The sequence below is a fragment of the Raphanus sativus genome, chromosome 5, assembly GCF_000801105.2.
Source record: "Raphanus sativus cultivar WK10039 chromosome 5, ASM80110v3, whole genome shotgun sequence".
Classification (NCBI taxonomy): domain Eukaryota; kingdom Viridiplantae; phylum Streptophyta; class Magnoliopsida; order Brassicales; family Brassicaceae; genus Raphanus; species Raphanus sativus.
Window position 1 is genome coordinate 18,081,586 of NC_079515.1, and position 25,377 is coordinate 18,106,962.

Below are 25,377 nucleotides of genomic sequence, written 5' to 3' on the forward strand. Positions count from 1 at the left end.
TACCATATTGAACAGCCCAAGTAAAATTTAATCATCAATTTCGCTTTAACCAATTGTGCTGAATAATTTCATCGGTGTCGCATCTACAGATACGATGCTTTCCTATCACCCTCATTAATTTTTTTTACAAAATATATAACTTTAACACTATCTTATAATACTAGATAAAATATTATTCGCAAACCCTAGTTCATTAATTTTCATTTGATCTCTAGTTAACTAAAACCTTTAGCTCATCCTCATTTCAAAGAAAACAAATTTTTGGATAATTTTTGGATAATTTGTAAGAGTGGTATTCCCCTATCTAAAGCTCAGAGTAGGTGATGGGCGTACCTGCTTATTTTGGAAGCACAATTGGTCTCCCTTGGGTAATTTTATCAACTCTTCTTGATCCTCGAACTTCTCTGTAACATCCCTATCCCGGGCCCAATATTTTTCCAATGGGATCGGGCTTCTCTACGGCCCGATTGTCTAGAAAACCTAGGTCTCTCCTCCCCATCCCTATAAAAAGAGTTGCAGCCTCCTTCTTCTCTCCATCAGAAACAGAAGCGAAGCCCTGCAGAGATTCCCGGAGACTGGAAACCTAGCCGTCAAGCTCTTTTCCCTGCGCCGCCGTCTCTCTCTCTTCTCTCCTTTCTCTCTCTCCACGCGTCTCTCTCTCGCTGTCCGCCTTCTCTCTCCTCGGCGAGCAGTCGTGGTGGTGGTGGTGGTGGTGGTGGTGTAGCTGATCGGTGGTGGTGACCGGATCTGATCTCGTTTCCCTTGTCTCTTATTCCAGATCCAGATCCATGGCCTAGGTGTGGTTTTGTGAGACACTTATAGTACGATTCAGGAGATTCTAGGCTGCGAGTCATGGCTCTTTAGATAGATCTCGTTTCAAGGAATCTGTAGCAGCAAACAGAATCGAGATCAGAGTTGTACAGCAAAAGTTGTAGACGTTGCTTCTTGGCCAAGAATAAGCTTAAGCTGTAGCGATGCAGATACAGTTCCGATCAGTTTCAGCGTAAAGACCAAACGGCCGACCTAAACGAAAGCTTACAATCTGGAAATTTGTAAGTAAGTAGTTGATTCTTTTATCTATCATCTCCAACAAGCGGATCGTCATTTAGAGTTATTATCTGAGAATTATGTATGTTTTCGTGAGAGGTGTTGGTGCAGTCTGCGTTCGTGACCCGTCTAGGTGTGAAGCCATTGTGGTTAATCAAATGGTATCCGATCGGAGTAAAATCGGTATCTATGGACAGAGGACATTTAGTACTACATTCTGACCGGACGGATTGAAAAGTTAACGGTCAGTTCTTGAGATATTCATTGTTTTCTCTAGGGTTCAGTTCTGCCAGAATCATCATATTTATTTATTTTCAGAGTTGCTGTTTTAGAGCCGTCAAGATCCATTCTGTGTTTTCTCAGATTTCTTCAGAATTCGGGGCAAAGGTGAGGTGATCCGAACCCAGTTTCCTCTCGAGTCCTTTATATTATTCATGTTGGATCTAGGATTGATTAGCTCTTGTGTGAAAGTTAGGGTGTTAGTTCATGGTGGATCTAGGCTGTTGGATGCATGAACCATGTTGCATAAGAACTCTCATACTGTTTAAAAGGGACATTAATGGACTGCCTTGTGTTGATGTGGCTATTATATGATGATTGCGTATGTGTTGTTTGGTCCCATGTGTTGATAGAGATTTCTCTTAGCATCTTGTTCAATGGTTGTTCATATTACTCTTGTGCTAAGTGATTCGTGTGAGACACCGAGAACGGGTGGCGTCTTGAGTATGAGTAAGAGTCTAAGTGTAAGTGAATGAGTAAGAGAATGAGAATGTGAAAGTGGTAGTGTCAGTGAACTTGTTTGTAGTCCTGTTTGGGCCACCGAGAACGGGTGGGCGTCTAGAGTCTAGGATGTGGTGTGATGAGATGTGTAATGAACCGCGCGAGGGCGGGATATAAATAAGAAAGTGTAGTGGCGCCTTAGGAACGAGTCAAGCCAAAGAAGGTGGCTGTGTCAGGCTATGAATGGCCGGGGGGCAGACAGTGCAAGGTGGCCAACGTGCTGCAATCCGGGTAGCCTCTAGGTAGCTGGGCGGGTACGGATGCTCGGAAGAGGCGCCGCCCAGGATAAGCCGGAACGCGTAGGGACATCCGTAAACGGCTATAGGTCTTACGTCTAGGTTGATTGGAGTCAGTTTACTCTTGTTTTGTTTGTCGGGTCGGTCTCTTCTATTAATGAGTGTTGTGTAGCAATGACTGAGTTCATTGTATTGATTGACGGTTAGGTTGCTAGAATTGATGTTGTGAAATGTTTTATGATGCATTGTTGATTGTAGTGGCTAGTCAGTCCTGGTTCCCGCATAGAGTAATGTAGAGTGTCTTGCGGGCAGGCTGGTCTAGAGTCACTTCACTGAGTAACCCAATACTCAGACCCTCCCTTTCCTTTTCCCTGTGCGCAGGACTGTAAGTAGAAGTGTATGGATACGGGTGGATCAGAATTTCAAAGAAAGCAATGCGATCGTCGACTCATGGAACCAGTAACTGACATGGAGAGTTGCCTATAAGGGTATACGCATGTCTATAGCTCCCTTTCGATAACCCCGGTCGATCCCCGGGGGATAGGGATGCTACAACTGGTATCAGAGCGGGGGTTAAGATCCCTTAGTGCTATCCTAAGGGGTCGGCATTTCCAAAGTTTTTCAAAAAACCTTGTTTTAAAAGAAAAGAGTTTGCGAAAGGTTTGATGTTTGAGAAAGTTGTGTGATGTTTAAAAAAAAAAAAAAAAAAAAAAAAAAGAAAACCACCCCTTATATCTATGCTTCTATTATGGTTCTTATCGGATCTTTACTTGCATGATGTCTTCGCCAGCCAGTGGTGACCATGGTGACAGCCGTGATCGTAGTGGACCAGAAAAGCCGGGCCAGTTCGACATCCGGACTCCACGCATCGTAGCGGGAAGAGTGGTACCTAGGTGGGGGCCTTCATTGCCGACGTTCGAGCGCCGGACTAGGCAGTGTGACGGGTGGAGGATCTGATGTGTGGGGATATTCGGTATGCTCGAGCATCGACTAAGTATCAGTCGGAGGAAATTTTGGGTAAGCGAGGACGGGGTCGGCCAAGGAAAGAAAAAAAAAAAACCAGTGTCAGATATGGAGTGGGTTCCTGAGCCGCTTGTTGAGAAGCCTTCCAAGAAGAAGCGGAGGCGTCCGCGCAAGTTCTCAGCACCGAAGAGAGACGCCTTCGAAGAAAGTCAGGAACTCATCTAAAGTCACCGACTTTTCTCAACCCTTTGCCATCGGCAACATGCCAAGGCTCTAGACGGTGGTGAGTTCGGGAGCGTTACTAAGGAATTGGAAGGGGTGGCTAACCTGAGGATGGGGCGGGTGAAGCGTTGCATCAGGTTGTATCCATCGCTTGCCCATACTGTGTTCGGAGCAGGAGCAGCAGCAGCAGGGGATGGTCAAGGAAAGCTTATGAGTTTGGAGAATCAGCTGGCTTTGGATTGTGTGATTGACTTGGATGGTGATGATGATGGTTCGAAGGAGGCTTTCTGTGTGGTTCCTTCCACGGAGATTGTTATTCTTGATTCTGATGAGGATGCTGTTTAGAAGCCTAAGTATCCGTTTCAGTCAAGTCTTGTGCAGCATCAGAAGGGTCAAGGTGATGTGGTGCCTGTGACGCCGCAGTCCGCTTTTGAGGAGGTTGTTCTGTGGAAGAAACGAGAGGTGTCTTGTGCCATTACTGCATTGGTGGAGGGACAAAGTAGCCGAGGCAACCTCCTTGCTATAGAAAACGGTATGGTCTTGGACAGAGATGTCTGCGTGGGATAAACGAGAAGAGAAAAGGTCCTTGCCATCGGAAATGGTGTGGTCAACGATAAGGGTGTCTATGTGGGCGTTGAGGATGTTGAAAGTGGTAATGAGTCTGAAGCAGCGGATGAGGATCTTGGTAATATCCGGAATGAAATGGCCATGTCAATAGTGTGTTCCAAGGATGCAGAGACCTCACGCAATGAATCAAAGGCCGATGAAGTGGAAGACTGCGCGCACTCCTTCATACTAAAGGGCGACATGGGTTATGTTGCCGTGTCTGCGGAGTTATTGACAAAAGCATCTTAGATATTGTTGAGGTGAACTTCAGTAAAGCGAAAAGGAGCACGAGATCATATGCTTCCGAATCTCGGATTAAAAGTTTGGGGATCAGATTTTGAGATTAAGTTATCTGCAGACGGGCGGATGATAGGTGGGCTCCCTGCTCATCCGACGCATGCTAGCAAGATGAAGCCTCATCGGGTAGCTCATTTGGGGTTGTGGGCGGTGCTCCACCACAGGGGGATTGCATCATGGCTCATGCTCCGGGTTCTGGAAAACCTTCATGATCATCAGTTTCATGCAGAGCCTCCTTGCAAAGTATCCTCAGGCTAAGCCACTGGTTGCACTTCCAAAGGAAAATTTTTGTCTACCTGGAAAAGAGAGTTTGTGAGATGGCAGGACAAAGACACTCCACCGCTGGACTTCAACAGTGCTAAAGCAGAAGACCGTGCACAACCGCCGTCCATTTTTGTAATCGGTGGATGGAGAAGAAGAGTATCTTGCTTCCGGGTTACAAGCAGTTTTCAACCATTGTCCTTGGCGGTACCAACACCGACATCACCGTTTGGACCAAGTAAGGATAGTATTAAGCACCCCGGATGATACCATGAAACCGCTAGCGGGCAAGGGACTTGTGGGTGTCACTCAAAAGCCGGGACGAAATGACGAGCGTTAGGAAATGGTTATGCTTGATCAATGGGGGAGAACAAAAAGGCAAAGCAAAGAAGACCTATGAAACTTCGAAGCAAGTAGTACCGCCGGAAGTGACTTGGGAGTAGTATAAAGCCGCAGTGAGTTCGCACCAAGGGCCATCTTGGATTGCAGGAACAGTTGGAAAAATATTGGGGGAAGGATGTTAAGTATTGGGAGTACACGAGCGGAATTCGGGGCCGAATTCCATTAAGTGGGGGAGATTGTAACATCCCTATCCCGGGCCCAATATTTTTCCAATGGGATCGGGCTTCTCTACGGCCCGATTGTCTAGAAAACCTAGGTCTCTCCTCCCCATCCCTATAAAAAGAGTTGCAGCCTCCTTCTTCTCTCCATCAGAAACAGAAGCGAAGCCCTGCAGAGATTCCCGGAGACTGGAAACCCTAGCCGTCAAGCTCTTTTCCCTGCGCCGCCGTCTCTCTCTCTTCTCTCCTTTCTCTCTCTCCACGCGTCTCTCTCTCGCTGTCCGCCTTCTCTCTCCTCGGCGAGCAGTCGTGGTGGTGGTGGTGGTGGTGGTGGTGTAGCTGATCGGTGGTGGTGACCGGATCTGATCTCGTTTCCCTTGTCTCTTATTCCAGATCCAGATCCATGGCCTAGGTGTGGTTTTGTGAGACACTTATAGTACGATTCAGGAGATTCTAGGCTGCGAGTCATGGCTCTTTGGATAGATCTCGTTTCAAGGAATCTGTAGCAGCAAACAGAATCGAGATCAGAGTTGTACAGCAAAAGTTGTAGACGTTGCTTCTTGGCCAAGAATAAGCTTAAGCTGTAGCGATGCAGATACAGTTCCGATCAGTTTCAGCGTAAAGACCAAACGGCCGACCTAAACGAAAGCTTACAATCTGGAAATTTGTAAGTAAGTAGTTGATTCTTTTATCTATCATCTCCAACAAGCGGATCGTCATTTAGAGTTATTATCTGAGAATTATGTATGTTTTCGTGAGAGGTGTTGGTGCAGTCTGCGTTCGTGACCCGTCTAGGTGTGAAGCCATTGTGGTTAATCAAATGGTATGGACAGAGGACATTTAGTACTACATTCTGACCGGACGGATTGAAAAGTTAACGGTCAGTTCTTGAGATATTCATTGTTTTCTCTAGGGTTCAGTTCTGCCAGAATCATCATATTCATTTATTTTCAGAGTTGCTGTTTTAGAGCCGTCAAGATCCATTCTGTGTTTTCTCAGATTTCTTCAAAATTCGGGGCAAAGGTGAGGTGATCCGAACCCAGTTTCCTCTCGAGTCCTTTATATTATTCATGTTGGATCTAGGATTGATTAGCTCTTGTGTGAAAGTTAGGGTGTTAGTTCATGGTGGATCTAGGCTGTTGGATGCATGAACCATGTTGCATAAGAACTCTCATACTGTTTAAAAGGGACATTAATGGACTGCCTTGTGTTGATGTGGCTATTATATGATGATTGCGTATGTGTTGTTTGGTCCCATGTGTTGATAGAGATTTCTCTTAGCATCTTGTTCAATGGTTGTTCATATTACTCTTGTGCTAAGTGATTCGTGTGAGACACCGAGAACGGGTGGCGTCTTGAGTATGAGTAAGAGTCTAAGTGTAAGTGAATGAGTAAGAGAATGAGAATGTGAAAGTGGTAGTGTCAGTGAACTTGTTTGTAGTCCTGTTTGGGCCACCGAGAACGGGTGGGCGTCTAGAGTCTAGGATGTGGTGTGATGAGATGTGTAATGAACCGCGCGAGGGCGGGATATAAATAAGAAAGTGTAGTGGCGCCTTAGGAACGAGTCAAGCCAAAGAAGGTGGTTGTGTCAGGCTATGAATGGCCGGGGGGCAGACAGTGCAAGGTGGCCAACGTGCTGCAATCCGGGTAGCCTCTAGGAAGCTGGGCGGGTACGGATGCTCGGAAGAGGCGCCGCCCAGGATAAGCCGGAACGCGTAGGGACATCCGTAAACGGCTATAGGTCTTACGTCTAGGTTGATTGGAGTCAGTTTACTCTTGTTTTGTTTGTCGGGTCGGTCTCTTCTATTAATGAGTGTTGTGTAGCAATGACTGAGTTCATTGTATTGATTGACGGTTAGGTTGCTAGAATTGATGTTGTGAAATGTTTTATGATGCATTGTTGATTGTAGTGGCTAGTCAGTCCTGGTTCCCGCATAGAGTAATGTAGAGTGTCTTGCGGGCAGGCTGGTCTAGAGTCACTTCACTGAGTAACCCAATACTCGGACCCTCCCTTTCTTTTTACCTGTGCGGGTGGATCAGAATTTCAAAGAAAGCAATGCGATCGTCGACTCATGGAACCAGTAACTGACATGGCGGGTTGCCTATAAGGGTATACGCATGTCTATAGCTCCCTTTCGATAACCCCGGTCGATCCCCGGGGGATAGGGATGCTACATTCTCCTTCAATGGGAATAAGAGCCACAGCTACTCTAAAAGGGATCTTTACCATGATGGGGCTTGGCTCTTGAGACCTGCAAAAGATCCGAAAATCAAGTTCAATTACATGCTCATATAATGACATTATCCCTATCGGATGATCCTGACTTCTATGAATGGGAAAAATAGATGGTAAAACAAAGCGGAAGTACTCATCTTCGATGATGTATCAATCCCTTAGGGATGATTAGTTGGGGGCTCAAAATCTCTGCGAATTGTCTTCTATGTAATACACACAATGAGTCAAGAGATCACCTCTTTTTTGATTGTGAGTATTCCTCAAGTCTGTGGCTCAGCTCAACGAACAGATGTGGCATTGCTCCGACTACTTCATGGTCTGCAACCGTGACGAACCTCATCAATCTTCCCCCTAAAAGCCATAGACAAAAGCTGGCAACCTTGGTCTGGCAGGCAACAGTTTACTTCATCGGGGCAGAAAGAAATAATAGAATCCATCGGAACAGCTTCCGATCACATGTAAAATATAAAAATATAAAAATATTTGATGTCATAAATCATGAGCTAAATAAAAATAAAAAATAATACATCAAAATATTTTATAGTTATAATCAATCATATTAAAAAAAATTATATTGAAGTAAATATGATAAAATCATACATTTAATTTTTCGAAATTATCACTTCAAACAAATAAGGTAAATATGTTTTACAGATAAAAGAAACATGAAATTAAGTTGGAAAAAAAAAAGAAAAAAAAAAGAAATTAAGTTGGTTTATATGGCGTGTACTCTCGGGAGCTCTTGCTGTTGCAGACAGACTCAACTCCAGAGGCTTGAACATTCCTGCAACATGCCTACTATGCAAAACAGCCGATGAAAATATCAATCATGTACTCTTTCTGTGTGATGTAGCATGGGACATTTGGAGAACTACCTCGATCCCACTTCCCCCTCGGGCTTCTCTCAATCCTTGGAGAGTAATGTGGGCTGGCTCATGGATCTTCTAGATACCAAGAGTGCATCGTCAAATGCAGTTAAATTCTTGCCGTGGGTGCTTTGGGGGTATTTGGAAGAATAGAAATGCTATTCTCTATGCTGCAACGCAGGAGACAACTTCGAATATTATGCAACGAGCAGAGGAGGAAACTCATATATGGCATGAAGTTAACAAGAAACCTGGAGGCGATGATGTCAGGAGGAAAAACAGAGGACAAAAAGACAGATGGTCTCCACCTCTACCGGAGTTTGTGAAGTGCAACGTCCACGCTAACTGGAGGAATTCTTCTCTTCACAGTGGGGTTGCTTGGATTGCAAGAGATAGTAATGGTCAGGTGAAGTTCCATTCGCGTGAAGCTCTGACGAAATCGGGAAGCAGATTGGTTGCAGAACTACGATGCATCATATGGGTTCTACAGAGTGTGCGTGATCTTCGAAGAGGAACGAGTGGAAGCTAACCTGATTGCACGAGACATAGCCAAAAGTGTCCTTCGGTATGGTCATTTCCAATCTTATATGGCACTTGGGGGACCAGCTTGGCTACATGAGAGACTACGCAGAGAGGGAATGGGAAGCAGAGAGGCGAACGAAGTCTAGTGTTCTGAGGGCCAGAACAGAGTTGTGTTGCAGCATGGAATAAGTTGGTGAGATTGCAGTCTTCAACGAAGATAGTCTTTACTTTAAGATTTCGTTGTTTGGTAATCTTGGTTTGGTTTTATGAGTTTGTAACACCCCTCTATTCAGACGTTAAAAAAACATGATTTAGTATGGTCAACGACCTCTACCAACTCCATTTGTGATGTTATCACGCAAAGCCTCCATTGCTGTATCACCTCTCGATTCATATTCAATATGTCCACCACCATCTTCTTCTTCTTCTTCTTCTTCTTGATCATCTCGGTGTGAATCACGTATGAAGTTGTGTAACGCCATCGTTGCTGCCACCAACTTAATCCACTTGACCATACCATATTTTGGATGCTTACGGTCAAAAATCCTCCATTTTGCTTTCCATACTCCAAATGTCCTCTCAATCACTGATCGCAGACTTGGATGCCTTTTGTTAAACAGCTCTCGTGCCCTAACTGGTAGTCCTCCTCTCTGAAATTGAGGAATATGATATCGCATATTACGATGCGGACCAAGATACCCTGTCCTGGTCGAGTATCCGGAATCAACTAGGTAGTACTTTCCAGGAGGAGGATGTGGGAAAGAAACCTCATTCCTCGCACAATGAGTCAAGACCTTTGAATCATGTGCTCTACCAGGTACTCCGACATATGCATATATGAACTTCATATCGAAGTTACATATGGCGAGAACATTCATTGTAACTCATTTTCTACCATTATATGCTTCTGCATTCTGACTTGGAGGACGAACCAGGACATGCGTTCCATCAAGTGCTCCGACACAATCTTTGAAATGAGGCCAATACTGACGATCATTCCTCACAACAGGACTTACTCTTTCAAACTCGCCTTCTTGTGGTCTTAGTGTATCTGCTGCAAACTTGAGAAGAGCACTCAAGACATCATCAAGCTTCTTTGTACCGTACCCAATGATCTTTGATACCTTGAAGCAATAACCCGCTTAGTCTTAGAGAGCCTGAGATAAAGCAAACACACAACACATCTTATTCTCAGTTTCAGAATAAATCACAGAACAAAAAAAAAGAACTAATGCTGCAGTTGATATGATAGCTTCCATAGTTACTCTTTCTACTAACAACCACAAAGTATAATGGAAAGAGTCCACCTTAGCAATTATCATGTATTAGAAACTCTTATCAGCCATGAACCAGGACGAAAAGCTAAGTAATGTAGACAGTTAATTTCAAATTCAGAAACATCACAAGTAAAGACACACAGCTACTCTTCACAGCTATACAGCAAAAAGAGAGTCTCACCTGGGTTTGAGATAAAGAGAGAGAGCTCTGGAGATGGTGTGAGAGACGGGACGAAGCTTGATGGAGAGAGGGTCGAGAGGTGGAGAGCCTGAGACAAAGCAAGCACACAACACATTCATCAACATGATCTGTAATAGGGCTGGGCAAATAAACCGAACCCGAAAATCCGAACCGAATCCGATCCGATAAAAATGAATCCGAACCGATCCGAACCCGACATAAATACCGAATGGATCTTGTTTTTTGGTATTTCGGGTTATGGGTATTATCCGAACCGAACCCGAATTTAAATGGATATCCGATAGAACCCGAAACATTCAAAATCCTAGAAAGGTCTTATACCAAATATGATCTCAATTCCTAATATGTGTTCAAAATACATTAAGATATATTGAACATCTAAAATATTTATGTATTACATAAATGTTGGTGGTTCTATTATATGAAGGTTGATGGTTAAAGGTGGCTGTTAAATTTTGAAATATTTAGATTTAGATTTTGTTTTTTTAATGTTTCTCATTTCATGAGGTCGTGGTTTTCATTTTATGATTTTATTTATTTAGTTTTCTTTTATCAATAAATATGTTGTCCTTTCGTTTAATTTTGAATGATCATGGTTGATGTTCGTTTCTTAATTTTAAATCGATTTTACTTATGTTTTAGTTACAAAGAGGTACAAATTAGGTATTTGAAACCAAAACAAACTAATTTTACTTAGGTTTTGGTTACAAAATAGGTACAAATCATATATTTTTAAACCGAAAACCGATTGGGACCCGAATCCAAAAGTACATTGGGTTGTACCGGTTCTTTGAAGATTTACTAACCCCGACCCGAACCCGATAGAACCCAAACCGGTACCGAACCGAACTTTCGAATAATCCGAATGGGGCTGATTTTGATAAACCCGAAAAACCGAAACCCGATTGGATAAAACCGAAATCCGATTGGGACCCCGAATGCCCATGCCTAATCTGTAATAAAAATCTAAAACACAGAAAAACCCATATACACAGACACATCAAAATCTCAAACACTTCGCGAGGCTATAATCTCATTCAAGTTCTGCAACAGTGACAAACCCATATACACAGACGCATCAAAATCTCAAACACACACACAACACATTCATCAACACGCAGAGATGGAAGAGAGTCTCACCTGGGTTTGAGATAGAGAGAGAGAGAGAGCTCTGGAGATGGTGTGAGAGACGAGACGAAGCTTGATGGAGAGAGGGTCGAGAGGTAGAGAGCGAGCTTGAGATGCGTTGGAGATGAAGAGCTCGAGCGAGCTTAAGATGCGTTGGAGAGCGAGCTTGAGAGAGGTTGGAGATGGAGAGCTCTAGATCGTGCGAGATGGAGAGAGGGTCAAGAGTTTGAGAGAGATGGAGAGCGAGCTTGAGAGAGGTTGGAGATGGAGAGAGCTCTAGATGCGTCTGTAGAGGAGAAGAGAAAGCTCGAAGGAGAAGAGAAGAGAGCGGCGTCAATAGATTTATGTGATGGCAAAAATTTTGTAAATATTAAATTAGGTTAGGGGTAAAATTGTAATTGCATTAAATAGACGCGGATTTACGTCGCGGACGCCGGATTTTATGGCATCAGACGCAGACCTGCTGCGTTCGGCCACAGACGCAGACGCCGATACCCGCGTCGATGAAACAAACAAGCGTCTAAAGAAAACATTGACGCAGCCGCAACCGCAGGTACGTGCGGCGACCAAACGAACAGCTCTTTGGTCTAATTACTGTCTTTTGCTTTTTTTTTTTGCTTTTTTTTTCTAATTGGGCTACTGTGAACTTTCTTAAACTCTAAACTTGTCTTACTGCCATTAAATTGGCATGTATGCTTTTATTTCTTTCATTTTAATAGTAAACCAGCTTTCAAAAAAAAAATTAGATAAGATAAGTTTATGAAAATTAGGCAAAATAACAAAATAAAATAAAAACACACAAATTCACTAACTACCCCAAAATCACCCACCCATCTCTTGCTTTTCTTTCTATCTCTCTTTTTTTTTTTTTTTTTGAAACTGATTATTTCTATCTCTCTTTACCCTCTTTACAAATCTAGTTTCCTTTCATTTTGGTTATTTGGAAAATAAACCTTTTTTTTCTTGCCCAAAAAAACATTCTTTTCTTTTTTGATTCACAGGAAAATAAACCTTTTTTTTTAACTTAAAAAATAAATTTCTTTTTTGATTCACAACCTTTTTTGGTTCATGTATTCTCCTGACGAGTAGATCATTTAGTCAGCTCATGCGACTAACTAGTTTTTTTACGTATGATATCATTTGCAAATACATCGTTAGAAAAGTAATCCAAAAAATAATTCATTGTCAATTGTTAATAATCATCAGTTAGATTCTGTTTAACAAAACAATGAAGTTTTTAGTCTTAGTTTTCTTCTACTGGACAAAATATGTGGGTTTATAACAAAGTTGATGTATAATGTTAATAGATTAAAATACATTTTAGGTAAAAGATGAAGTAAAATTGATTTTAAGGTAGATTACATTTTACAAATAAGAATTTTACATTGTTCTTATTCGATTATTTGATGAATAGGAAATATGTATCATAAATATGGATGTATTTTTAAATGTAAACCGACAAAATAAAATCAAAATTTTTGAAATGTTTAAAAAATTAAAATAAATTTATTGTGAATAAAAACCAATTTTAAGGTCGATTACATTTTACAAATAAGAATTTCACATTGTTCTTATTTGATTATTTGATGAATAGGAAATATATATCATAAATATAGATGTATTTTTAAATGTAAACTGACAAAATAAAATCAAAATTTTTGAAATGTTTAAAAATTAAAATAAATTTTATTGTGAATAAAAATATAAATTGATAACTGGTATTATATTTATATAAGGCTTTTCAAATTTTATTAACTCGCTATTTTAACAAAATATATCATATTTTATATTAGTGACAGTTAATTACCTCCACGATATACATCCATCCAAATACATTTGCTAGAACTACCAGAGAATCATCGACCAAATGAAGACTCAAACACCACCAAATATCAAAAAGATCCCAAACCAAACAAGATCATGATAAAAAAACAATTGTCATAATACATAAATATTCGACTTACTGATGGATCAAGCATAGTTTTGCTTCTTTTTCATATACATCAAAAACGAACCAAAAGATAGCAAACTAATACGATAATGAGACTACATCACCAAATTAGACAGACTTGGGAAAATGTGGGGACAAGAGCTTTGCGATCTCTGTGAATCCAACTGTGTCTTTGTCACCGAAGATTGTCTTCAACTTATCGTCGCATATGATCTGCTTCCTATTTTCTGGATTCTACAATAATAAAAAAGATAAATTCTTAGGTTACCATCATAAAGCGAAAACATCTAAAAGTCCAAAGCCACCTAAAAGATACGAAGTCTGTAAACATTTCAGACAGAACAAACCAAATTCGAGAAACAGAACAGTTACTACATAATATAGCTGCTTAGAATCAGACACTTGAACCCAAATACATTGTTCTATTACACAACACAATTCGAAAGACCGAGTCTCCAAGATACTGATTAACACAAGAATCAAATCATTTCCCCAAGAATTTTTTTTTTTTAAAACTGCTCAAACGGCTTTGCTTACACGCAACAATTTGTTCTCTAACTATTCTACAGTCTCTGGGAAAAAAATCTCTAAAATAATTTAAAGGGAAAACAATCTCTATAATAATTTAAGACATACCATCATCTCTAAACAGAGAAACACAGAGCTAATAACAGATGCCAACAAAAGAAGATATAAAATTTTCAGACAGAAGAAACCAAGTTCCACAAACAAAACATGAAGTTTGCAGTTACTAGTACTAGACAACATAATCTGCTTAGAATCAGACACTTCAACCCAAATACATTGTTCTATTACACAGAAGAACTGAAAAGACTGTCTGCAAGATACTGATAAACACATGAATTAAATTATTTCCACAAAAAAAATTGCTTAAGTGACTTGTTAACGCGAAATAAAGACTGTCTTCAACCCAAATACATTGTTTTTAGTCTTAGTTTTCTTCTACTGGACAAAATATGTGGGTTTATAACAAAGTTGATGTATAATGTTAATAGATTAAAATACATTTTAGGTAAAAGATGAAGTAAAATTGATTTTAAGGTCGATTACATTTTACAAATAAGAATTTTACATTGTTCTTATTTGATTATTTGATGAATAGGAAATATGTATCATAAATATGGATGTATTTTTAAATGTAAACCGACAAAATAAAATCAAAATTTTTGAAATGCTTAAAAAATTAAAATAAATTTTATTGTGAATAAAAACCAATTTTAAGGTCGATTACATTTTACAAATAAGAATTTCACATTGTTCTTATTTGATTATTTGATGAATAGGAAATATATATCATAAATATAGATGTATTTTTAAATGTAAACTGACAAAATAAAATCAAAATTTTTGAAATGTTTAAAAATTAAAATAAATTTTATTGTGAATAAAAATATAAATTGATAACTGGTATTATATTTATATAAGGCTTTTCAAATTTTATTAACTCGCTATTTTAACAAAATATATCATATTTTATATTAGTGACAGTTAATTACCTCCAAGATATACATCCATCCAAATACATTTGCTAGAACTACCAGAGAATCATCGACCAAATGAAGACTCAAACACCACCAAATATCAAAAAGATCCCAAACCAAACAAGATCATGATAAAAAAACAATTGTCAGAATACATAAATATTCGACTTACTGATGGATCAAGCATAGTTTTGCTTCTTTTTCATATACATCAAAAACGAACCAAAAGATAGCAAACTAATATGATAATGAGACTACATCACCAAATTAGACAGACTTGGGAAAATGTGGAGACAAGAGCTTTGCGATCTCTGTGAATCCAACTGTGTCTTTGTCACCGAAGATTGTCTTCAACTTATCGTCGCATATGATCTGCTTCCTATTTTCTGGATTCTACAATAATAAAAAAGATAAATTCTTAGGTTACCATCATAAAGCGAAAACATCTAAAAGTCCAAAGCCACCTAAAAGATACGAAGTCTGTAAACATTTCAGACAGAACAAACCAAATTCGAGAAACAGAACAGTTACTACATAATATAGCTGCTTAGAATCAGACACCTGAACCCAAATACATTGTTCTATTACACAACACAATTCAAAAGACCGAGTCTCCAAGATACTGATTAACACAAGAATCAAATCATTTCCCCAAGAATTTTTTTTTAAAAAACTGCTCAAACGGCTTTGCTTACACGCAACAATTTGTTCTCTAACTATTCTAGAGTCTCTGGGAAAAAAATCTCTAAAATAATTTAAAGGGAAAACAATCTCTATAATAATTTAAGACATAACATCATCTCTAAACAGAGAAACACAGAGCTAATAACAGATGCTAACAAAAGAAGATATAAAATTTTCAGACCGAAGAAACCAAGTTCCACAAACAAAACATGAAGTTTGCAGTTACTAGTACTAGACAACATAATCTGCTTAGAATTAGACACTTCAACCAAAATACATTGTTCTATTACACAGAAGAACTGAAAAGACTGTATGCAAGATACTGATAAATACATGAATTAAATTATTTCCACACAAAAAGTTGCTCAAGTGACTTGTTAACGCGAAAGAAGGTGTGTTCTCTAACCATTCTAGAGTCTCCGAGAAAGCAATCTCTCTAAGAGTATAAACAATTGAAAAGTAAAAACAAAGACATAGAAACCCCAAAAAACTGTACCTGGAGGTTGTTTCCCTTGATATGCTCCCACACTTTCTTCACGGCGGTGGCACGAGAGAGCTCGCTTTCTCCGGCGAAGCTAGCCAGCGTCTGTGAGACCGGAACTGTCTTGAGTATCCCTTTTCCTTCTTTACCAGCTCCACCGCTTGCTGCCGCCGCCGCCGCATTATTCGCCGCCTTTGCCATCAGTGTCCTGCATCCTCCGAAAACCCTAGAAACTGCCGACATGTCTTCTTCTTTTCTTTTTTTTTTTTTTTTGCCGAGAAGAGAAACAACTAAAACCCTAGAACCTACGAAACTTTGAAAGAGAGACGCTTTTAATTTAGCAAGGTGGCTAAATCATTATGGGCCTTTATTTAATTTGCATATATGGGCTTCATTGGGTCAATCAAAAATGTTTTAATTCGGGGGACGTTATATTGAAAGGAAAGTAAAAATATATGGGCTGAAGTTTGAGAAACGGCATCGTTATTTCGGTTGCTTTACTTCTTCTATGGGGCGGATGCTATGTAAAATGTAAGGGTCTCTGTTCTAAACTACGCTAGGCGCTAGTCGGGCGGCGAGTCCGGGCCTAACGAGTTACCGAAAAATCAGGGAGTATTCGGAGATTACGCGGGGCCTAATTTTAAATACAATTTAATATATTTATAATATGTTTAGTTAATTTTAAACATGATGATACAAGTTTTTATACATAATTTTATAATTTTTTAGATAATTTTTTGAAACAATCTCTTTTCAATTTATCGAACATTTAGATTTGGGCTTGTTTGATACGAGAAAATCCCTAATGTAGTATATATGTGTTTGTTTTGGGTTAGATAACTAATTGTAACTATTTAGTAATCAATAATTATACAAATTTGTCAATAATGAGTAAAAATAATTAATCGTATTTCAGCTTAAAAAAAAAAAAAAAAAAAAACTTAGGCGGTCAACGCGGGATCAGGCGGTAATTAGGCGGTCAACGCGGGAACTAGACGGTCAAACGCGGGTCAACGCCTGCATTCACCGATTTGGCCCAACTCGCCGCGGCCACCCACCGAATAGCGCCCAGGCGGCCGCCTAGGCGGCTAGGCGGCCGCGTTTTTGAACAGGGGTAAGGGTTAATGTGCAAATTTTTTAAAACAATTTGTTCAAAGTTGGCGGTACGGTGTCGTTTTCTGTTGCTTTTCCTCCCTCTTAGTCGTTACATGGCGGATGCTCCGCCAGAGAGATTCTTCGTGCATAGCGGAAACGTTGCGGTGAGTGTAACTTAGTGATACGCCCAAAATCGGGAAGGATGGCTTTGGCCGGATGTTGGATATGAACCGAGAAGGCGAAGGCACTTCTGGAACTGGGATGGATTGATAGAATCATCAAGAGGTGCGGAATGACTCTTGATATACCAACGATCTAAGGCTAACCACCAAAGAACGGATGTAGTGCGTTGGCTAACCACCAAATAACACACAAAGATGATTGGCTGACCACCAAATCAACAAGCCGGTTCAAACCGATGAACTAGCTAAGAACTCTCTCTCTCACTCAGAAAAGAAGAACAAAAATAAACAACCAAATTGAACTGATTTTATTCATGAATGAGACTACATATTTATAGTGTTTGTAGTCAAAGAAAGAAATAAAAAAGTGCGGAAAAATATACATAGAAAATACAACATTTGACTAGAATTATTAAAGGGAGTCAAATGTGCAGAAAATAATGTAGTCTTGGTCAAGGTTGGTGATTTTGATGAAGACCAGTCAAAGTGATCCTTGCTTCTGTCCAGGTTCATTCTGGTCGTGCTGGTCCATGGTGGGAATGATCAGGATGCACGCCGGACGATCCCCACAGCCCGAATTCGCGAGAACTGAAGATCACCTGATTCGTAAATTGCATAACTTCCACATCTGAACTCCGTTTGATCTGATTCTTCTTCGAGGAGTTCCATAATTGAGTTGAGCACATTCTCAAAGTGATTTCATGCGTATAATCCTCGTGGTTTGGAAGATATGATTCAAGCAATGAACATATATCATTACTGCTTCCCATGACCAAACCATGCATGTCTGTTTTGCCCGGTGTGCTATCCAAGGGTGCATCAAAACCAGCTCCTTCTTCAGTGTCACTTAGCTCATCCAGCTCCATAGTAGTGTCACTTATCTCACTCAGCTCATCCAGCTCCAAAGTAGTGTCACGATCCGATGGAAAAATCTCGGTTGGATCAAGCTGGACGACATGATCACCATCATGGACCGTGTCCATGAACCAAAAAGGACGGTGCTCGATTTTGGTTCTATCACTTAGGCCCGCCCAGAGGGTAAACGACTCAAGGGAGCATATTTTAGTACACCCAATTTTAAGGAATCATATTTTATTGAACTTTTTCATATTAACTTTTTGCTAGTATTATATGTAAAATAGAATTTTGTTATGAACCGACTGGTTCAGATAGATGTTTATCCAAAAGATACTTACTAGGCTTTGGCCCATTAATGACCCATCTTGTAACTGACCAATTAAGGTTTCAGACATTGTAACTCCATATATAAGGAGCTTATATTCGACATTAATAATATACACATTCACAACACGTTATCAGCACGATAGCCTCTAGGCCACGAGCTCAGTCTGATCGAGAAAAACCCTAGACTTCCGGCGGCCACACAAAACCCTAATTCTGGCGTGATCTTCAAACCGTTCGTTCTCCTAAACCATAAGGTACCATACGACGTACCACATACCAATTTGAAGATCTCGACGAGACGAAGCCAGCGCCACAAACCCCGCGACGATCGGATCTCAGACGCGCCGCCACGCTCTATTTTAGTGCGCACCGTCAATTGCTCAAGAACCCAAATTTTGACTCAACTTCAAATCAATCGTTCTCCCAAACCGTAACGATCCAGAAGACGTGCGACATATCAATTTGAAGCTATTGAAGAGGAGAATCCAACGCCGCAGACTTCACCTCAAGCCGTGATCAGACGCGTTCTCTACGACAGCTACAAGCCGCGCCGTCAAAATCAGAAATAAACCTAAGGCTGCAAACTTCTCTCTCTAGTTTTGTTTACAGCCGATTATCTTTGATCTTACTAACTCTTTTTTGATAAATTTGTTTAAGGAAAACAAAGGATCCCGTAAGATCAATTGAGATTAATATTTTCAAAGGAACCAAGGAGCAAATCGAGTTAATCCAAAGGTAAGTCATAAGACCCTAATTTTGATTGATCCGAGTTTTATGAAAAATGTTTGAGGTTGAGATTAGAACTTTAGAGAACTCGTATACTCTAGTTGATTGAATCATTAGGTTGTTAGATTTGATATAATAAATTTGTTTAATAAACAAACCCTAAAGTTCATGAAATTTAAAACTTGTATAAAACCCCAAACCGAATCGGATTATGAAACCCTTTAAACCATATCTGATTATTAAACCCTAATCGAAACCGGTTTATGAAACTTATAAAAACCAAATCCGAATTGTGAAAACATTAAACCAAATCAGTTTATAAATCCCTAAACCAATCGATATTATAAACTCTATTTTGGTAGATATAAAGTTTCCATTTCTAGAAAGTTTCAATTTCTAGAAAATTTTCATTTCTAGAAAATTTTCAATTTCTAGAAAGTTTCCATTTTTAAAAAGTTTCCATTTTTAGAAAGTTTTCTTTTATAGAATTTTTTGGAAAACTTTTGAAATCAGTTCCTCAGAACATATTACTAAGATCTAGCTTATGAAACACTAAATATTTCAGATGTCGAATTCCTCCATCATAATATCAGGAGAAAACTACTTGCAATGTGTGCAATGTGCACAAGATATTAAGACCGTACTTGAGCCTGATAAACTATGTGAACGCTTCACAAAGGGTAACATTGCAAGGAAGATAGAAATCCTGAACACTCGCCATCATCTCTGTCTAAAACTCAAAAGTCTATATCTAACCGATGATCCCTCAAAGCTTTGGACATATCTAGAAAATAGAAATTGTATCCAAGAGGTTATACATACCAAAACTTTACGAGAATGGATCAACATCAGATTCCAAGACTGTAAGTCTGTGGGAGAATATAACTTTACACTGCTCAGAATAGTTTTCGAAATGAAACTATGTGGTGAGGTAGTAACTGATGAAGATATGTTGGAAAAGACATTATCCACCTTTCACCCTACCAACTTGTTGTTAGTACAACAATATAGAGAGATGGGTTCTACTACCTATACATCTCTAATATCAAGATTGTTGCAAGCTGAGCAAAATCATGAGTTGCTAATGAGCAGTAGTGAAAGAAAGACTACGGGATCAACTCCATTGCCACTGGCTATTGCACTACCATCCGGCAAGGCTGACTTAGAAACCAACCATGTCAAGAGAGGATATGGACGTGGGGGATGGTCTAAGTTGTGCAATAATTGTGGAATGAAAAACCATTCGGGACAGAGATGCAGAACTCCCAAGTATCTAGCTGTTCTTTATCAGAAAAGCTTTAAAAGAAAAGCCAAGATTGTTCGGAAAGATGAAGGAAAATTGTCAAAGATATTCCCATGGATCAAGGAGAGTGTGGTCGGATGGATCACAAGAAAGATTAATCCAGTGAAGCATAAGAGAATAGATCACCATGATGACTCGACATCAAGCCCTTAGTGTTCTTACTTAGTTATTTCATACCTTTCTGTTTTCCTTTAACATTATTCACTTCCTTGTTTTACTATCTTTGAATTAATGAAAGTTTTCTTTAAAATTAAAATGTCCACTCTTGTTCTTAAAAACAAAAATGATCTTATAAGATCAAGCCATACAGTCTCAAGATCACACACGACCATAACTTGTACATATTTTCTAAAGAAGTACATGTTTGGACACACTCAGGTCGTGTGCATTGTATTTCACATTTGAGGTTATGTACACAAAGAGAGGACGTGTACAATATTCATTCTTATAAGTGAAATACTTAAGAATTGATGAATGGATAGTATCAAATTGAAACCATGGGCAGAGAAAGAAAACAAAGTGTTTCATTAAAGTGAAACTGCCCAAAGAAGATTGTATGATGGCAAAGACTACAAGTCTTGATAAAAGCTATGTGAACTCACGTCTAAAGTATTCAAATATGATATGTCCATGAGGGTAAGTGTTAATCATTTCACGTAACATGGACATACGCAATATTGAAACATCAAAGAGTTCACAAGAACAAAGATAGTCTTATCCCATTCAGATTAAACTAAGGATAAAGGAAAACATGTTACTTCAAAACGTCCAAGTGAATATAGATTAGAGTGCTCACGTCCCAAAGGGTTTGAAAAACATTATATGATCATGGAGAATGTAGAAAACATCTCATGACTCAATGTAGACAAATATTCACAATGAAAGGACAAGAACAGAAAGAAAAATCGCCTAAAAAGGCTACATATCTTCACATGATTCACATTCTAAAGGTATGTATGATATGTCCATGAGGGAAGGATAAGAATAAAAACCCACCTTTTATTCTACATGGAAATACACAGACAGAAGTGAACATTGATACCCATCCCATTGACTAAACCGGGTCAAAGGCCAGACACATCTCATCTTAGCACATAAAGAAATGCCACTTATAAATTCTATTGCTCCACCACAGAAATATAAGATGAGAGGATGAGAATAGATGTTGGATACATTTTATATAAGTTCCCCACGTTTCTATATACCTTGAGCTATCCACGGACAAGTTGTTTAAAGCCTAGGTACACGGATAGTCACCTTAGTGAATCCGACCATCCAACATTAAGGGGAAGCTGGATAATAGAAAATTATATGGAATAAAAACATCCTTATATTGGCAAGATCCTCAGACTCTAGAATGAGTTCTAGAAGTCCATAAAGTTTATACAAAAGCTAGCTTAATATAATTGCCAGATTCCTGACCCGAATAGAATGACTAAGTCATTTCTACCAGCTATGAATGCACCAAATAAGATTTGATGTTCAAGAGAACACAATCAAGTTGCTACTGAATCTAAACAAATTAGATCAATAAGTTCTAAAGATAAGATCCCTCGGATATTAAAGTAAGGTGCAAATCCGTGGATGAGGGATTCCTAGACATAATCAAAATGTACATGTACAAAACTAAAGCAGTGATCACAGATGAGGAAACCATAAGACATGGTTGTACCTAATAAGGTACCTAATGATGTTTGGGACGCCAAGCTTCAGGGTATTGAAGGACATAATAAAACCTCAATAAGATATGTCATGTCTAGGACACAAAGGAACAAACGAGTACTCGAAACTAATGATATAATATGCGCAATGTAGCACTTGAGATCATCAGATCAATGAGGATCATGAAACCCACGTACATATGAATGCATTCAAACACATGAGATTAAGATCAAATGGATAAGGAGACTTGGAGTTAAGAAAGAGAGGTTTTGGTCCTATAGTTCAGACACCTCTAGACAGAAAACCAGTTGGACAGGAATGATTCTTTGTGAGTAAAAGAAATCAAACATGGTGAGATAGCCAAGTATAAGGCACGACCATATGCACAAGGATCTCACAAAGACCAGGAATCAATTAAAAGGAGATAAGCTCCTTATGGTGGATGCAACAAACATTGAGATTACTCGATAAGTCTGGCACATAAGAAAAACTTATACTTGCGGTTCAAGGATGTAAACCGCCTAATTATATAAGTCCACTTGATAATATATATAAGTCTCAGAGGATATAGAATTGTCTAATGCAACAAAGTTCTCGAGAACTAGAGTATACAAGAATATTTTGATCTAAAGAAAATATCCTAGGAACCTCTGGAGACACTTCCCAAAAGACTATCTAAAGAAAGCATTGAAATGAATGTTTTGGGAAAGATTAAATTTGGGACAAACAAAGATTGTTTGGGACTACAAAGTGAGTATCTTAAATATACTTAAAGATGAAATCCTTGTGCATCAATAAGGCATAGATTAAAGATGTCAAAACGATAGGCATGAACCATTATGTAAAGTCTATAAGGTTCGTTGAACCTATATGCTTACTATAAAGTCTATGGCTCGCCCCACTGTATGGTAACATAGTCCCATAGTCCCTATATCTGGACATAGACCCATTTGGTCATAAGGACGACAAGAAAGTCGTGCCTTAGTCCGTATACAATCCAATGCAAGACTCATGGTCGGATGGTTTTCACTTGGTCCAAGTACTGACCCACTTTGTTTTAAGAAGGAACATGGTCACGAGGCCATCTGAGATAGGTCACGGGTCCTTTGATCCTAGATTGGACAGAGACATATGTCCTTGGTCTAGAAAAGACTCAAGGTACATCCGGATGTAAATACACATAAGTGAAACCATAGTTAATTCTAAACTTAATAGTATATGTCCAAATGACTCCAAAGTGTAATATGATCATATATGTTATTAAATGATCAGACCATGAGGCATTGGAAATAAAGCCATACATGTCCCTTGCCAGAGGTGCCATTGGCGCCTTGCCTTAATGTGTTTGTTATACACATCCGAACATAAGCATTGAACTAAGCTTATGTTATTTCTAAATATAAAGGCAATGGAACATGATTGAAATATCATTTTACTAATGTTTGAGATTATTTAATACTAACCAAACCCAAAGATGTGTTTGCTTGATTTTGTTTTGATTATGATACAGGTTATAAATTGGATCCATACATGGATAGTTCTCAAACAAGCAGTATGCACACGTTGGAAAACAAATATGAAGAAGTACGAGTCCAACCAAAGACATGTCAACCGGCTTCTTCACCATGTCTACAACAGCACCACGTCCATGAGACCTTCCTATCAGTCCAGGACGTGCACATTAGAAGACCAGCTCAGAGACTTGGCGCCCATGGAGTTACCACCAGTCTACTCATGCGCCAACCTCATGAGCATATACGAAGGTACAAATCAAGGGAAGTAATACATGTTGTACTCTTTTTCCTTCACCATGGTTTTGTCCCACTTGGTTTTCCTGGTAAGGTTTTAATGAGGCAACACCAAGTAATTGGTAAGGTGTATTACGAGCCCAAAAGGATTTGGTACCAGGCAAACTCAAGATGGATTCAACATCCAGGGGAAGTGTTATGAACCGACTGGTTCAGATGGATGTTTATCCAAAAGATACTTACTAGGTTTTGACCCATTAATGACTCCTCTTGTAACTGGCCCATTAAGGTTTCAGACATTGTAACTCCCTATATAAGGAGCTCATATTCGACATTAATAATATACACATTCACAACAAATTTATAATTTTAATAAAGATGTTTATTAGAAAAGATTAACATTACTATGAAAGCAAAGTTTATTAAATATATTAAGCCAGTACATTGTATATCAATAACATATTTAAAAACAAAATTTTGTAAACTTAGAATTGAATATAATCAAAATTTTAAGATAACATATAAAGTATCGGTACACAGTAAACTCTCTGAAATTATTTTCACTTATCACTAATAAAAGTGAAAGCATGAAAAGACCATCTCGGTATGGTTTATTAATAGATGACTAGGTGGCCGGCCCGCACCCTATACGAGCATTGTACATATTCAAATTATATGGGTAGAGCTGGGTCTGCGGATCAACCCACCCCGTCCGTCCCACCAACCCGCGGGTCACCTAGTTTTTTAACTCATAATTTTGATCCGCATGACCCGCAATGAAAGATTCAAAATACCTGCACTCGCCCCGCCCAAATTTGCAGGTAATTCGCGGGACCCGCGGGTTAAATATTACGGAATTCATTATTTTGATTATATTTTAATAATATTTTAATTATAATTTAATTATATATTAATTATTTATGTAATAAATAACTAAAATTATATATTTAATTTTCATTATGAAATTGTTTAAGGAAATATATTATATTTGTATTGCCATAAAATGATATGCATTTATATGATTTTAACTTGCGCAAGTAATCAATATTAGTAAGGTAAGTTAATAAAAACAATCAACCTAATTAGATACAAATCGTTAAATCGCATTAAGCAATGTAATCAATATGATAGCAAGAGTGAATGATTTACCATATTTGTAATAAGGAAACTTATTAATACATGTATTAATTAATATTCTTGCGAAAGTAATATATAATAAGGTTAGTATTTTGTGTTAGTTTCCTTTTTAGTGTTGTCAATGATTTAAAAAAAGAAATTCTAAAAAATCAACCAATAAGATTAAGAGAATTCTTCTGAGAAGCTCTATATGAATGTCATCTCGCAAATTGACTTCTCTTTTAATATATAGAGGAATTTTCAGAAAATTAGATAATTTTCAGAATTCTTCTGAGAAGCTCTAATATGAGTGTCATCGATATGATTTATATAATGCATGTATAGCTATTATTATTAGTGCATAAGTGGATCGTAATTATATTTCACTCTCGTTGTATCTTTGTATCTTACTCATTTAGGTTTCTCCACATATAAGTCTCTCTCCCTCTCTCTCATCGTAAACCTTTTAATTTTTTGAAAATGATAAAAAAGTAATTACGATCATATCGTGCGTGCGGGCATTCATATGATTCATATAT

General features: G+C 38.8%; 2 protein-coding genes and 1 pseudogene across 2 annotated transcripts; 2 read left to right on the plus strand and 1 right to left on the minus strand.

Moving 5' to 3' along the window:
- The first annotated feature begins 2,840 nt into the window (after positions 1-2,840).
- Positions 2,841-4,654, plus strand: LOC108858404 (protein CHROMATIN REMODELING 35-like; annotated as a pseudogene).
- Positions 4,655-8,177: 3,523 nt separating this feature from the next.
- Positions 8,178-8,603, plus strand: LOC130494908 (uncharacterized). The gene has a single exon (XM_056985742.1). It carries the CDS (start codon positions 8,178-8,180, stop codon positions 8,601-8,603), a length of 426 nt encoding a protein of 141 aa, XP_056841722.1.
- Positions 8,604-14,763: 6,160 nt separating this feature from the next.
- On the minus strand, positions 14,764-16,133 carry LOC108857623 (upstream activation factor subunit UAF30). The gene is made up of 2 exons (XM_018631624.2): positions 15,837-16,133; positions 14,764-15,049 (listed from the first exon to the last, which is right to left on the minus strand). Exons 1-2 carry the CDS (start codon positions 16,062-16,064, stop codon positions 14,924-14,926), a joined length of 354 nt encoding a protein of 117 aa, XP_018487126.1. The 5' UTR covers positions 16,065-16,133; the 3' UTR covers positions 14,764-14,923.
- Between the last annotated feature and the right edge of the window lie 9,244 nt (positions 16,134-25,377).